Genomic DNA, 14,236 nt, shown 5'->3' with positions numbered 1-14,236 from the left:
CCTTTCCCACAACTTACTTTGCACCAAGAGAGAATGTGCTACCAGAGTTGGGTAAGGTTTAAAGAAATGACTTTAACCATAAGCTAATAGAAGATTTTCACGGTTTCCAGTAAAGAGATTAAAGCTAATTCCAAATGTTGAAGCCAAAGTGATAAAAAGAGTGGGAGCTACTCTTTTGGGAGAGAAAAGGCAGCTAGCCCTTCTGTTTCTCTTTAGCTCCAGGAGAGTGAAGAGGCAACCTCCCCGTCCTCCTTTATTCCTTTCTGTACTCTCCACCAAGAGGCTGATTATGTTAGGCCAAGGCTGTGCTGCCTACTAAAGAATGTGCTAAGTAGCTCTTGGCCAAAAGAACTCAAATTTAAGTGTGATCAGAAACACCTGGTGAAGTGGTAAATAATCCAGACTCTCTCCTGGAATTTGGTTAGCAGGTCTGGGCGTGGACCAGGAACTTGTATTTTTAAAGGATGATTCTGGTAAGGGTAGTTTGTGTGGCATATTTGAGAAAAAGTCTGGACCTGGAATAGAATCTGGCTCTCCTGCTAAGATAAGATGTGTGTGTGTGAACACATGCTTGCCCAACTTTAGTTCTGGGCTCCAGGAAAGCCTCTTGCCCAAGCAAAAGGTTTTGCTTCTACCTAAATCAGAAGAGCTCAATGTTTTTAATTTGGGGCCAGTGCCAAGTTAAGTAACAGCTCCCACTAGTTAGTCTGCAGACCTTTGAGCCAGAACTTCCTGGGTAGAACCATGGTTCTAACCTTATTGCACACTGGAACTACCTGGGACCTCTAAAAAATACTGATGGCTGGTCCCACTTCCAGAGAGTCTGATTTCATTGATCTGGGGATAGTCTGAATAGCTAGGATCTATTAAATCTCCTTGAATATTTCTAATGTGAGCCAAAGTTGAGAACTACTGGGGTAGGGAAAATATTTTCATTTCCCTGGAGCCCTGGCTAAAAATAATCTTAATATTCACCCTTTAACATGGTGGACACCATAGAAGAAATCTTGAGTTTTGCATTTCTCCAAGGTAAAACAAAACAAAACAAAAATCAACAATATACAAGAGGTAATGTCTTAAATAGTCTTTACCTGTAAACATAGTCAGGGATAATAAAAATATTCTTAGTCTGGCTTCTTTTGTCATTTGGCAAGAAAGAGAGGCATGGCATGACATAACTGAGAACCCTCTAAAGTATTTCAGAGATTAAGTCAACTACAACAATGCTCCTGATGTCAACAACTTTCTCTAAAGAAATTGAAAGGTGTTAAGCTTTTATGTTTTCTTTCTTGTTTTCCTGAGACCTAGCTGATCAGATTTATCATTGATGTGGGTACAGCATTTCAAGAATATCTATGGCTTGATTCTTTTCCTTTTCTAGAAATAGGTGAATGAATGTAACAGCAAACATACTGAACAAATGGACGACCAAATTCTGATCATTAGAGGAACAATGACTTTATTAAATCTGTGATATTCTGATATGTTCATACAAGTTAAGTGACTAATTTTCTTTAAGCGGTTTTTTTCATAACAATCTGGGGTATTTGGGTTTTGTGAAAATTAAACTATCTCTTGTCACAAATCAGTGCAATTCTTTTTTTTTCATTTTTTCATTTTTTTTTTTAAAGAGTGCAATTCTGTATTTAAGGATGATGACATTTGTCTCAGAGACAGGTTAATGGGACTATGTCTGAGTTAGGTTGGAGCCCTGTGGAAAAGTTTAAGAAAGTGTAAGTAGATATGCAAAAATTAAGAGTTTTAAACTGGGCATCCTTTCAACAGAGCAATGTATGGATTTTGGGGAGTTTCACATACACTCTGAAACAGTCTGCGTAATTTTGAATGTAATTGTTTCATCCTGTTTTCCTAGGATAAGGTCCATAGCTTCTATCAGATTCTTAAAGAATTTATAACCACAAAATGTTAGAACCCAGGGTTCTATATATTTAAGTAGAGAATCCTCCACTCCAGGCCCATTCAACACAGTGTGTTATTGAGAACAAGATATAGAAAATGAAAAATAATAATAGTCTACTTTGCTCTTCAACCCTGCTAGTCTCAAGGCCAGAATTACAGATGTTTATGTGATATACCTTGGAAGGAAACTTATGACCAACCTAGATAGCATATTGAAAAGCAGAGACATTACTTTGCCTGCAAAGGTCTGTCTAGTCAAGGCTATGGTTTTTCCAGTGGTCATGTATGGATGCGAGAGTTGGACTGTGAAGAAAGCTGAGCAGCGAAGAATTGATGCTTTTGAACTGTGGTGTTGGAGAAGACTCTTGAGAGTCCCTTGGACTGCAAGGAGATCCAACCAGTCCATCCTAAAGGAGATCAGTCCTGGGTGTTCTTTGAAGGAATGATGCTAAAGCTGAAACTCCAGTACTTTGGCCACCTCATGCGAAGAGTTGACTCAGTGGAAAAGACTCTGATGCTGGGAGGGATGGGGGCAGGAGGAGAAGGGGACGACAGCGCATGAGATGGCTGGATGGCATCACCGACTCAACGGATGTGAGTCTCAGTGAACTCCGGGAGTTGGTGATGGACAGGGAGGCCTGGTGTGCTGCGATTCATGGGGTTGCAAAGAGTCAGACACGACTGAGCAACTGAACTGAACTGAACTGAACTGAACTGATGTGATATAATGACAGACATTAGGTCTCAGCTGATACTGATTTGTGATAAATGAACATCAAAGGGAGTGGCAAAGATTCTTACTTTTGCTTATTTTGCTGAAACTCCCACACCGTGGTGGGAAGAGTGGGCAGTTTTGACCAGTCAGGAAAAGTTGATAGTGGCCAAGCCAGAGCCTCTGCTTCCAGTGTACGGAATGGGTACAGTTTTTCTAACTGCCAGGCAGAGACTACATGTAATATTTTCTAGCCGATTCTTGTTCCTGCATCTAGTTAGATAATGTCAGCCTGAGGTGGTCGTTGTTAAAGACTGCAAATGCAGTACAGAAGTACCTACTTTTCATCACACCTAACACGGGAAGCTGTATCTTTTCTGAAAGGATAAAGAGGAATGACTTCTTGAAAACATTACTTTAAATAGGATGTGATTTAATTTTAAAATGTATTCACTTACAGATATTAATTCTAATTTCTATTTGGGAATTTCTTCTAGGTGGCATTTAGCCTTATCATGGGGAGGGATGTGATTATTTTTTGTTAAAACAATATTTTAAATAAAATGTATCTAATATTATATAGTATTATGTCTGCAAGACATTTGAGTAGGGAAGGTATATAGCTAAATTTTTCCCTGGGGTGAGAAATATGATGTGTGAAGTTAATTTTTATTAATAAGGCTACTTCCAAAATACATGCTCAGTATACAGTTTCTTGGGGATTCAAGGAGTGACAATTAGCATTGTAGATATTTAGATATGAAGCTACAACTCTCACGTTTTTGTAAACATTAGTGTCATTATAATGGTTTCAGCTTTCATGAAAGTTAATGTGCATTTGCCTAAACAGGAAGAAAAGGAAATCTTATTGAAAATTGAGAAAACTGTTTTTATTAAATTTGACATTGGAGTAAATGCAAGATAATCCATCCCATGTTAAAAATAAGGAACTATGTATAAGTGTTTAAAATTGGCACTGCTACCATTCTTAAATTTGAGTGACGAAGAACCATAAAAACTGGTTTGTATTTGCTTTTGGTTTTCTAATCAGTTGATTGACCCAAGCCATTTTAAAAGAGAGATGGCAATGTTTTATCTCTCCTTTAAAGAAGAGTCCGGTAATTTAAACGGAAAAGTGACACTACATTTGAGCTACTGGTGGCTTAAGTTCCCGAACAACAACAAAGACAATTAATAATTCCTTTTCTCTAATGGAGGAGAAACAAATCAAATGTAAATATAAGTACTGTTAAATGCTAATGATTTTTCAAAACGTTTTAGTCTTAGAAATGCCAGTAACTGTCCCCATTATAGATATATGACTGAGGTGGCAGACATAAAAATAAAGCACTTCATCTGTTTGCAAATTAAAAATGCACATGACTGATTGAGGACTCACAAAAACTGGATATTAATTCTTCTTGAGGAAAAGAAGTAAGGGTGCTATCCTGGGTGACATTTATCCCCATATGGAAGAGCGGGCTTTTTAAAAAAATTATGACAATGACGTTTTAAGCCACATTACATTTATATAGTGTTTTCATACCATTAGCACTTCAAAATCTTTGATAGTGGGATGTCCAGATAAAATCCCCGCTGAAGTTTTATGTTACACCTGCTGCTGCTGCTGCTAAGTTGCTTCAGTCGTATCCGACTCTGTGCGACCCCATAGACGGCAGCCCACCAGGCTCCCCCATCCCTGGGATTCTCCAGGCAAGAACACTGGAGTGGGTTGCCATTTCCGTCTCCAGTGCATGACAGTGAAAAGTGAAAGTGAAGTCGCTCAGTCGTGTCCGACTCCTAGCGACCCCATGGACTGCAGCCCACCAGGCCCCTCCGTCCATGGGATTTTCCAGGCTGGAGTGGGGTGCCATTGCCTTCTCCATATGTTACACCTAGTGGAGTGTAAATGATCTTGCAGCTGACAAAGCTTAAGAAGAAACTCTGACCCTTGGATATTTTAAAAAATAATCCATATTGTTTATTTAATCCCAAGTATTTTTTAATTGCTATCATGCTACTTTCCCTAGTCCTGGCTGGTGTTTTTTTCGGAGTTGCTACACTGGTTCTTTCTTTGAAACAACATACGTAATCCAGCAAGGCACATGTCAGCCAGGCTTCAGGTTGAAGCCAGGCCTGGGAAATATTTTCCAAACAATCCCGTCTTCATCCTTTCGGCCTGAGGTGGAACTATTGAGAACGCAATGGGGAAATTGCACTGAGGGGGACGTTGGGTCCTGTAAGGGTCCTACTACTCTTGAGATACTGTGCATGGAATAAGTGAGGAGAATTACTACCGCCTTCACGTAGCATCTGGAAGTGCTAAAGCCTCTGATGACCAAACCTCTCCATGAGCTTCCTCATGGGAGAGTCCGGCTTCTGCCCACCTTGGGGGCAGCTGGGACCTGGTCTTGCTAGTGATAGCCACAAAGGGCCGTGAGGCTCAGCTGATCATCACTGGGTGAAGAAGCGTCAGGATCACTGTAGATCTGCGTCAGGGCTAAACTCAGGATCTCTTTCTTTTCTTTGTAAAACCGTAGTTCTTGTCCTGCTTTCCTGGCTTCCTCCAGCTCCCTCAGGGCCATTCGCAGCTCTTGGGAGAGAATTCCCGGCGACTCCCGCTCCTTCATGATCCAGTCTAGGGCCATGTGGCTGCGCATCTTTTCATCCAGGGAGTACTGGGAATAATAGGAGATGACTTCCTGGGAACCAAGAGACAAGGTCCAGAGCATCAGTGAAGAGCAACAAAAGTACCTGGGCTCATGGCCTGCTGACACTTCGTTTCCTATGCCTCCACCCCCCACCCCAGCACACAAACACCCGTGGGGGTTCTACGGACAACCAAACCTCTCTGATGTTCACGAACTGAAGCCCAACCCCAGGACACACCTCTTAAAGGATCAAAATGACTTAAGTTGGTACCCAAAGTAAAGGTCACTCCAGGTTGAATCAAAACACTGCCACCAGGAATGACCTAAAATTATTCACAGAACAGAGCTCTAACCTTACTGGAAAATATATATTCCTTTGAAACTGCATTGTTACAACAATTAGTATGAGCTTTACCTCATTTATTTATAATCCTTCTGCCCAACATTAGCTGCTTTGGCAAGATAGAGGGAAACAACTGCACAGAAGGATTCGGGCAGAACTGGGTTTGGTCACACCCACTGCGGAAAACAGGAAGCTTTGAGTCAGGACAAGACTTAGACACCAGGAGAGTCAGCTTTCTACCTGCTGTGTTGTTAGCATAAGGAAGATGACAGACTAAACAGCTCACAGTAACTATGGGAAGGACCCTAACAATTATGGAAGATAGGTATTATCATCACTGATATCATAATGGTAACTTTATGTGCACTGTCTCTTACTTTCTGCAGACAATGCAAAATTAGTCACTATCTTCCAATTCTCATGTTTAAAATTCGCCCGTACACTGTAATGTCATGTGTAAGTTTGATGAACGCTCTTTAAAAAGACCTTGTGGAGTGGATGTGTTGCTTATTTTTATTTTCAAGAACATATGGTATTTATTTATGACCTTAACAAATTAAAAACAATCACGGAAAAGTGTTTGTAACCAACTCGGCATGTTTCAAAGGCTTTTTATGAAATCAAAGGAAAAGAAAAAAATAGGCAAAGCCATTGTCAGCTACTCATTTCTTTTGCATCTTTGACATTTTGAAAGCCAGGCTTTCTAGGCAAAGAACAAAAACTCCTGGGGCAGCAATGCATGGAAAACTTTTACATCCGCCCTCATCTTGCTGACTAGTAGAGGCTGTGCTCCTCATACAACTTCCTGTTAGCAAATTCTCAAAAATAAACTACTATCCTCGAAATCTAGTGGGATAAAGGAAGAATAAATCTTCAGTGATAGTAGGGTGAGAACCATTACGTGCATGGGAGGGGTTTGCCTTTGCCACCAAAAAAGGGGGCAGGATGCTTTTCATAGATAGCTAAGAAATAGTGAGGCCCTGTCTCTGAAAAATAAAGAAGGAACTTCCAAACCCCAAAACTGAAGTGACTGAAAAAAAAAATTGAAGTTATAGAAAACAAAAACAAAAAATTGAAGTGATGGAAATACCATGTCTCCCACCTTTATAATCAGTTCTGTTACCCACTGGGAACATTTGGTGGGGGTGAGAAGAATCCTCCTGCTACAAATAACTACCTGTTCTCGGTGAGGAGGTTTGGAGGTGGCGCAGACTCACATTTCTTTCTGCTTTGAAGAGTGGGAGGGGCACACTGCATGGAGTAGATGCCGTATCTGACTTAGGAACTAAGTCTGTGTTAGTGATCCCTCCATTCTAGCGTTCAGTACAGGTGTCTAAAGCTGTCCTATGGCTAGCCAACATTCTTCTTAGTGTGTGGGGTCAGTCCCTGATGCAACCGGACTGATATATCTAGATCTAAATCTAGATAGGTATATCAGAGAGAGATATACCAGATAGAGATATACCATATATATATATGTGTATATATGTTAGTACACTTATATGTTGCACATATAGTTATGTGCACATAAATTTACATATATATGTTAGCATATACATATATACATGTTAGTATACATATACTTCCCTGGTGGCTCAAACGGTAAAGTATCTGTCTGCAATAAGGGAGATCTGTGATTGATCCCTGGGTTGGGAAGATCCCCTAGAGAAGGGCATAGCAACCCACTCCAGTATTCTTGCCTGGAGAATCCCCATGGACAGATGAACCTGGCAGGCTACAGTCCAGAGGGTCTCAAAGAGTCGGACATAATGGAGTGACTAAGCACAGTGTATATATATATATATCCTCTGCTTTTAATAAATAAGGTGCTAAACAGAGAAAAATTCAAATAAAGGAACCTCAGTGGAAGATGCCATACAACACAAACCTGCTTTTTATTGGGAAAATCTCACCTGTCGGGAACATTTTGTTTCACGAAGGGCTTTGAGGCTTCCATTCCAGTGCAATAGTTGGAAAATGGTCATGAGCTCCTATAAAACCCAAATGTTTGTCATTAGTCTCAAAGCAGAAATGTGAAGGAAAGTGCCTCAGTGATTGCTGAAGAGGTCGTAACCCTAACTCCAGCTATATCAGGCAAATGGAATACACAGTACTGTCAGAACACTTTGAGACTTTTCAAATACCACAGCCGTAGGCTTCCGGAGCGTTTTTCCTTCCCTCCTCTGTTTTATCTATATTTGGCATGAACTATTAAATAATGGACAAATACCTCTCAACAGTGTAAACACATATGCTGTAACAATTTTACACCCAGGAAGTTATATAAATATACCAGCACATCTTCGAATAATGTGTAGGCAAGGCTATTTATTGCATCATGTAAAAAAAAACTGCTTGAGACTGGCAATATTTTAAATGTTCATTTTTAAAGGAATGGTTAAATGAAATGGTTACAAAAAGGAATGGTTAAATCCTGAATTGTAGCAGAATATAGCACCCCCAAATATGCAACTTTGGTATATTGATTATTTTGAGCTATAACTACTTAAAAAACTGCAAACAGAGGAAGAGGCTTTCTCTGAACTCCCCTTATCTCCCAAAAGACAGATCCTCCAAAAGGAACTTAATTGTTATAAATCCCTTCTCCACAAGTTTCATCAACCAGGGTGTACTGACTCTTATCACAGAAGTAGAAACTGAAGTCCACTCCATGCTCAGCCAAACTTTGTCTCTATCATATCTCCTATCTATTCTTCTAAGGATCAATTCATCTTTCTTAAAGATTATCTCCTTTCTCCTGAGGGGCTTCCCTGGTGGCTCAGCAGTAAAGGATCTGCCTGCCAATGCAGGAGATCTAAGAGACACCGGTTCGACCCCTGTGTCGGGAAGATCCCCTGGAGGAGGAAATGGCTGCCCATTCAAGTATGCTTGCCTGGGGAATCCCACGGGCAGAGCACCAGGTGGAGCCTGATGGGCTATGGTCCGTGGGTTGCAAAGATTCAGACATGACTGAGCAACTGAGCAGGCACACATGTGCTTTCCTGAGAGGCCCACACCCGCTCTCCCTTCCGTATTAAGATGGTATTTAATCCTGAATTCTAAGCCGCCTTGTGGAGGTCCTCATTTTTCCCTGGGTATCTCTCACACATACATGAGGTGTACTTCTGTTTTTCTCTTTCTAATCTGTCTTTCATTACAGGAGTCTCGGCTAAGAATTCAGAAGATAAAAAGAAAATGATTCTTTCTCCCTTACAACATGGTCATCCTAGTAAATACACGGCAATCACAAAGGGTAAGAAGGCACTCTCGTTCTAATGTAGAGTCTCTGTGAGGTGGTGTTAAAAGCAAGGTGTCCAACATGTATACTGAGTGCTACTACTTGATTAAAAAAGAATTAGAAGATGCCTATAAATATTTGCTTATAAATGCCTAGAAGAGCTCTGACAAGATACAAAAGAATCTGGCAACATGAGTCGCCTCTGGGGAGAAAAATGGAGCGAGACTTTCCTCCGACACTCGTTTGTACCTTTTGAGCTTTGAACCAAGTGACAATATGCCATATGAAATAATTTAAATTTTAAAAAATTCAGGCCAAAAAATAAATATAGAGCATATAATGGACAAACTACAGAAACTGTAAAATACCCCTGAGTTTATAAATTCAGTCAAGAAAATGCCTTAAAATATGACCAATAAGGATGAATTGATATTAAAGCCACCCACAGTTTTCACATTCAACGGCCAGGGCTGAGCACAGCATTTAGCCTTTCTGTCAGCATCATCCTTTCCCTGCATGATACCGAGTGCAAGCTAACATGTATTCAACATACTGAAGATTTTGTTTTTCCAATCTGATTAGGATTAGCAGTCTTCCGTAGGAGTCGGACAGGACTGATCGACTTCACTTTCACTTTTCACTTTCATGCGTTGGAGAAAGGAACGGCAACCCACTCCAGTGTTCTTGCCTGGAGAATCCCAGGGATGGGGGAGCCTGATGGGCTGCTGTCTATGGGGGTCCCACAGAGTCGGACATGACAGAAGCGACTTAGCAGCAGCACTGAAGTTACCTACATTTTTTTTTTTTTTCTTTTTTGATCAGAGAAACATCTACAGTGGATTAGTGGTAGTACAAACCACAGCCACATACCTATTGGAAAATAACAATACAGTTAAGGAACTTCCTGGTCATGAGACAAGTTTTGAAAGCTTAACATTTGAATAGATGTCTATGCCCATTCAAAAAAAAAAAGTGGACTTTTATTGTCTTTATGTCTGCTTGCTCTGGAAAACGTTTTCACTATGAAATCTGGAGACATAAGCTCAGTTTGAGATTACAGTTACCTTGAAATTATGAGGTAAAATTTAAAGAGATACGATCATCAGAATAAATATTCTCATGTCTAAATGTCTCCTGTCTGAATAGCACTATTCTCACGTTTAAATTGCCCTTAGAATGTAACGCTTTTCTTCTTTTCAGTTTAGGATTTTGTGTATGTATTACTACATGGTAAGCACCACAAGAACACACTTTGTTAGTCCCTCAGTTGTATCTGACTCTTTGCGACCCTATGGACCGTAGCCCACCATTCCTCTGTCCATGGAATTCTCCGGGCAAGAACACAGGAGAGGGTTGCCATTTCCTTCTCCAGGGGATATTCCTGACCCAGGGATCAAACTCGGGTCTCCCACACTGCAGGCAGATACTGTCTGAGCCATCAGGGAAGCCCAAGAACAGACAGAGACCTTGGTAAGGGCAAAACCATGTGTTTCCATTAATTAGAATATGACATGGACACCAGCTGAGCCACACACTGACCCCATGTCTGCCCAGGGTCCTGGGTCCAGTGCCAGGGGGACTCACCCCTCTTAGGACTCCTCTCCACTTCTCTCTGCCCCCTTCCAGATTTCCACTCTGTCACAGCACTATGCTGCTTTGGGAAAGTGAGAATCTTTTGTTCCCAACCAAATCCATAATCTAATCTGGCTCCCACCACTGTGCCTTTTATTAAGATAACCCCAGTGGCTGAGGAAGGTAAACTTGTGTTGCCCTCCTTGCTATACCCTCAGGCCTACTCACCGAATGCTTTGCAGACATAAACAAAAATGGATAGGAACGCTGTTTAGGTTCCGATATGAAGCAGTCTCCATGGTGTTACAGGAGGGACAATATTGACAAATGTTTTATTGTAAGACTCCTCTTAAATTTTGCATTTTATTGTATATGTCTGTTTCCTTAAAGAAGAAAACGAATGCCACTCCACTCCTTTCCTTATCCTGCAATCTTCACATAATGTCGACAACCCAGAAAGAGGTATTGAGTTTATTCTGTGACTTCAGTAACCCTCCTGGCATCGTCCTTGCATCCATGTGGCCCAGTTTGAGAAACAACCTATTGCTAAAAGGGCTCTTAATTCCATCCTCTGATAACTGTCCTGCCTTTATAATATATTTTCCCTCCAATGTCCTCTAAGCTTTCATTCTTATTTTTGTGCCAAGCCCCTCATCCAGATAAATTTCTGTTGTGTCACTCAGCAACCCTCCGAACACTGTGGAACCCACAATTCTGTGAACAGAACTGGAAATCTTTCTCATATCCCTTGACAACCTACCCCTCTCATAAAACTTCCCCACTGAGACTTGGACTGTTTTCGCCTGCAGGAGGAGGATTATCCTCCTCACCTCCTCTGGTTTGTCTAAATTTCTATCCTGTCATCAAGCAGTTCTTTCCTCTGCAGTAACACAACTGCCTCTTCTTCCCTGCAGCTCTTGTTCCTAAATCCCCTAGGAAAGATAACCTTCTTTCTACCTTCTTACTTTGTGTCCTGATCTATAGTGCTTGCCCTCCTCTCTGGAGGAGGATAACAGATCTTACCATTGTTACATGAAGTATACTGAAATATTTCCACATTCTCCCTGTCCCATTTCTTTATTTCCCCTCCCATGACCAAGAATTGATGCTTTTGAACTGTGGTGTTGGAGAAGACTCTTGAGAGTCCCTTGGACTGCAAGGAGATCCAACCAGTCCATCCTAAGGGAAATCAGTCCTAAATATTCATTGGAAGGACTGATGTTGAAGCTGCAACTCCAATGCTTTGGCCACCTGATGTGAAGAGCTTACTCATTGGAAAAGACCCTGATGCTGGGAAAGATTGAAGGCAGGAAAAGAAGGGGATGACAGAGGATTAGATGGTTTGATGGCATCACCGACTCAATGGACATGGGTTTGAGTAAACTCCGGGAGTTGGTGATGGACAGGGAGGCCTGGCATGCTGCAGTCCATGAGGTCACAAAGGGTCGGACACGACTGAGTGACTGAACTGAACTGACCTGAACTGAACTGACCAAGTTCGCTATCTTCAGATCTTCCTGAAGCTGTGTGTACCCTGGCTCAACCCCAGGAAATCCTTGCGTGCTTATCATTGATGGCATTGGAAATCCTTGCATTATGAAAGACTGGCAAGGAGAGGGTGGCTGTGGGCTTCTGTGAGGACTCAGTTCCTAGTTTTCCCATGACTCCTCACTGCCTGGTCTTCTCAGCCTTGTTTTCTACTTGTTGAAGCCCTATCGTTTTGAATGAAGTCTGTTTGGTGGGCTATCTGTCCTGTTTCTTCCTCACTGAAGTCTTTGAGCTGTGTTTGTAACGTAGGCTGACCTAGAAGCCTGGCTCCTCTCCATGGGCTTACAGATAAACAAGAAGCTGGCCTAGAGGTGGGGTTGAGACTAGGGCCAGGTAAGTGAAGCAAGACTTAAGGTGAGTCGCACAAGTTCAGGGTCTGTTATTTAAAATCCTATCTTCATTTAAAATTTGGATGTTTCATTTGTCATAGATTTTTGCACATTTATTTTGAGTTTTAAATGTATTACATTATAATATTATTTGCCTTGATTACTGAATTTTTTGTTGCTCCTTTAAATTTTGTACCCCAGTTAAATGCTTGACTCTTCTTACCCTAGTCTGGGCTGTTCTGGGGATCTTGTCTCAGGGACAAGGGCAGTTTCACGAGCTTGTGATCTGTGCAGTCACACACGCTTTGAGCTTGGTTTAGTGCTTTGCTATCTTTAAATTCATAGCAATTTTTGAACAAAAGGCCTTAAACTTTCATTTTGCACCAGGCCCCATACATTATGTAGCCAGTTCCCTTTACCAAGTATTAATCGCTCAGTCGTGTCCGACTCTGTGTGACCCCATAGACTGTAGCCCACCAGGCTCCTCTATCCATGGGATTCTCCAGGCTAGAATCCTGGAGTGGGAAGCTATTTCCTTCTCCAGGGGATCTTCCTGACCCAGAGATCGAACCTGGGTCTGCTGCACTGCAGGCAGATTCTTTACTGTCTGAGCCACAGGGAGCCCCCATAAGTAAATTTGAAATCAGATGGTGAATCGAGTCCTGTGTTTTCTTTCTCTTCAGGAGCATTGCAGTTGTAGCTTTTGTTCTACAGCTTTTCTGGTTCATGTTGTCATTCATTAAATCTAAACCAACAACGACCGGGGTCTGTCCTAACAGAGCTTCCTGGTGTTGCCTCCTACGAGAAACGATGTGTGGCCTCCCAGCTACTTCGCAGGGAGAAAATGAACACTGCTTCTCTCTGGAACTCTGTCTGGGAGACTGGCTTGGTTCTGTGATTCATCAGGAATAAGAAAAACAAACAGTGTAAATGGAGAACTTGAAAAGCAGGTGGGCACCATCTCCCCACCCAAGAGAATGGATTTAAGAGGAAATTTGTTTATGGGATGAGGTTTTAAAAGGCAACCTGGAGAATTTAGCAAAGATGTAAATAAACAGCTCATCTTTGGATTGCATTAGGCTTCAGAATAAATATATTAACCAGCTTCAGTCAAAGTCTGCCTTGAATCTGACCTTGACAAGACCCAGTGGCTAGAGCTGCCGCCATCCCACCCCTGCAAACATGAGGCAGTTTTCTCTACGGAGAGAGGCAAGGCTACCTTAAGCAGGCACCCCAGCCTCCCGCCCACGAAGTGAAGGTAAGCAGAAGCCGATCAGGTTTCTTCTGAGCTCTGCCTCCTTAACGGCCGCCCTGGAAAGCCGGAGGGCAGTCAGGAGACACCAGTCTTGTTTTTAGACTGTATAGTCATCTGTAGCTAGATACAAACACACATCTATTACCCACCAGGGGGACTGAATTGCTGTGTTGACTGCAAACAGCCCAGGCCTGTGGTCAGTTCCCATTATGAGCAGAAACAAGTTGATGCATTTAACCCAGGCCATGGAGGAATGTGTAGGAAACCAGCAGGCAACCTGGGGCTGGAGGAAGGAAGAGGGGTGTACTTCATGGCCCTCCCTGTGGGTTGCCAGCATCCCTACTGGGAGGAGGGAGTTTGGATTTTTCCTACTCTCACGTCTTCCTCTACCTCTGTCTCTCATCCGGCATCCAGCCTCCTTTACGAGAATTTATGAAACATTTCCACAATATGAGTCAAATTATTATTTCACATTCTTAAATACCTTACTACACAGACCACACAGAAAACATGCAGCCCATTGTAAGGCAATTAAAAAAAAAAAGTATTACTAAAAGGTGGTTGAGTACAGCCTTTCATAATACTTGGACAGAATTTAAAAATTAAAAAAAATTTTTTTTGCCTTTCCTATATTTGGCAGACTAACCCACTGCATTAAAAAAAAAATC

At 41.8% G+C, this 14,236-nt stretch overlaps 1 protein-coding gene across 2 annotated transcripts in view; it reads right to left on the bottom strand.

Moving 5' to 3' along the window:
• Positions 1-4,588: 4,588 nt before the first annotated feature.
• Positions 4,589-14,236, bottom strand: part of LIX1 (limb and CNS expressed 1) — a 52,375-nt gene continuing 42,727 nt past the window's right edge. For both annotated transcript variants that reach the window (XM_006064456.4, XM_044947280.2), the window contains exons 5-6: positions 7,540-7,617; positions 4,589-5,334 (exon numbers count right to left, since the gene is read on the bottom strand). In XM_006064456.4, coding sequence (XP_006064518.1) covers positions 5,047-5,334; positions 7,540-7,617 — 366 coding nt within the window. In that variant the 3' untranslated portion in view covers positions 4,589-5,046. The remainder of the gene's footprint in view (positions 5,335-7,539; positions 7,618-14,236) is intronic.

This window comes from Bubalus bubalis, chromosome 9, assembly GCF_019923935.1.
Source record: "Bubalus bubalis isolate 160015118507 breed Murrah chromosome 9, NDDB_SH_1, whole genome shotgun sequence".
Taxonomy (NCBI): domain Eukaryota; kingdom Metazoa; phylum Chordata; class Mammalia; order Artiodactyla; family Bovidae; genus Bubalus; species Bubalus bubalis.
Note: the sequence above shows the minus strand (reverse complement) of the source record. Positions and strands in the feature narration are given on the sequence as shown.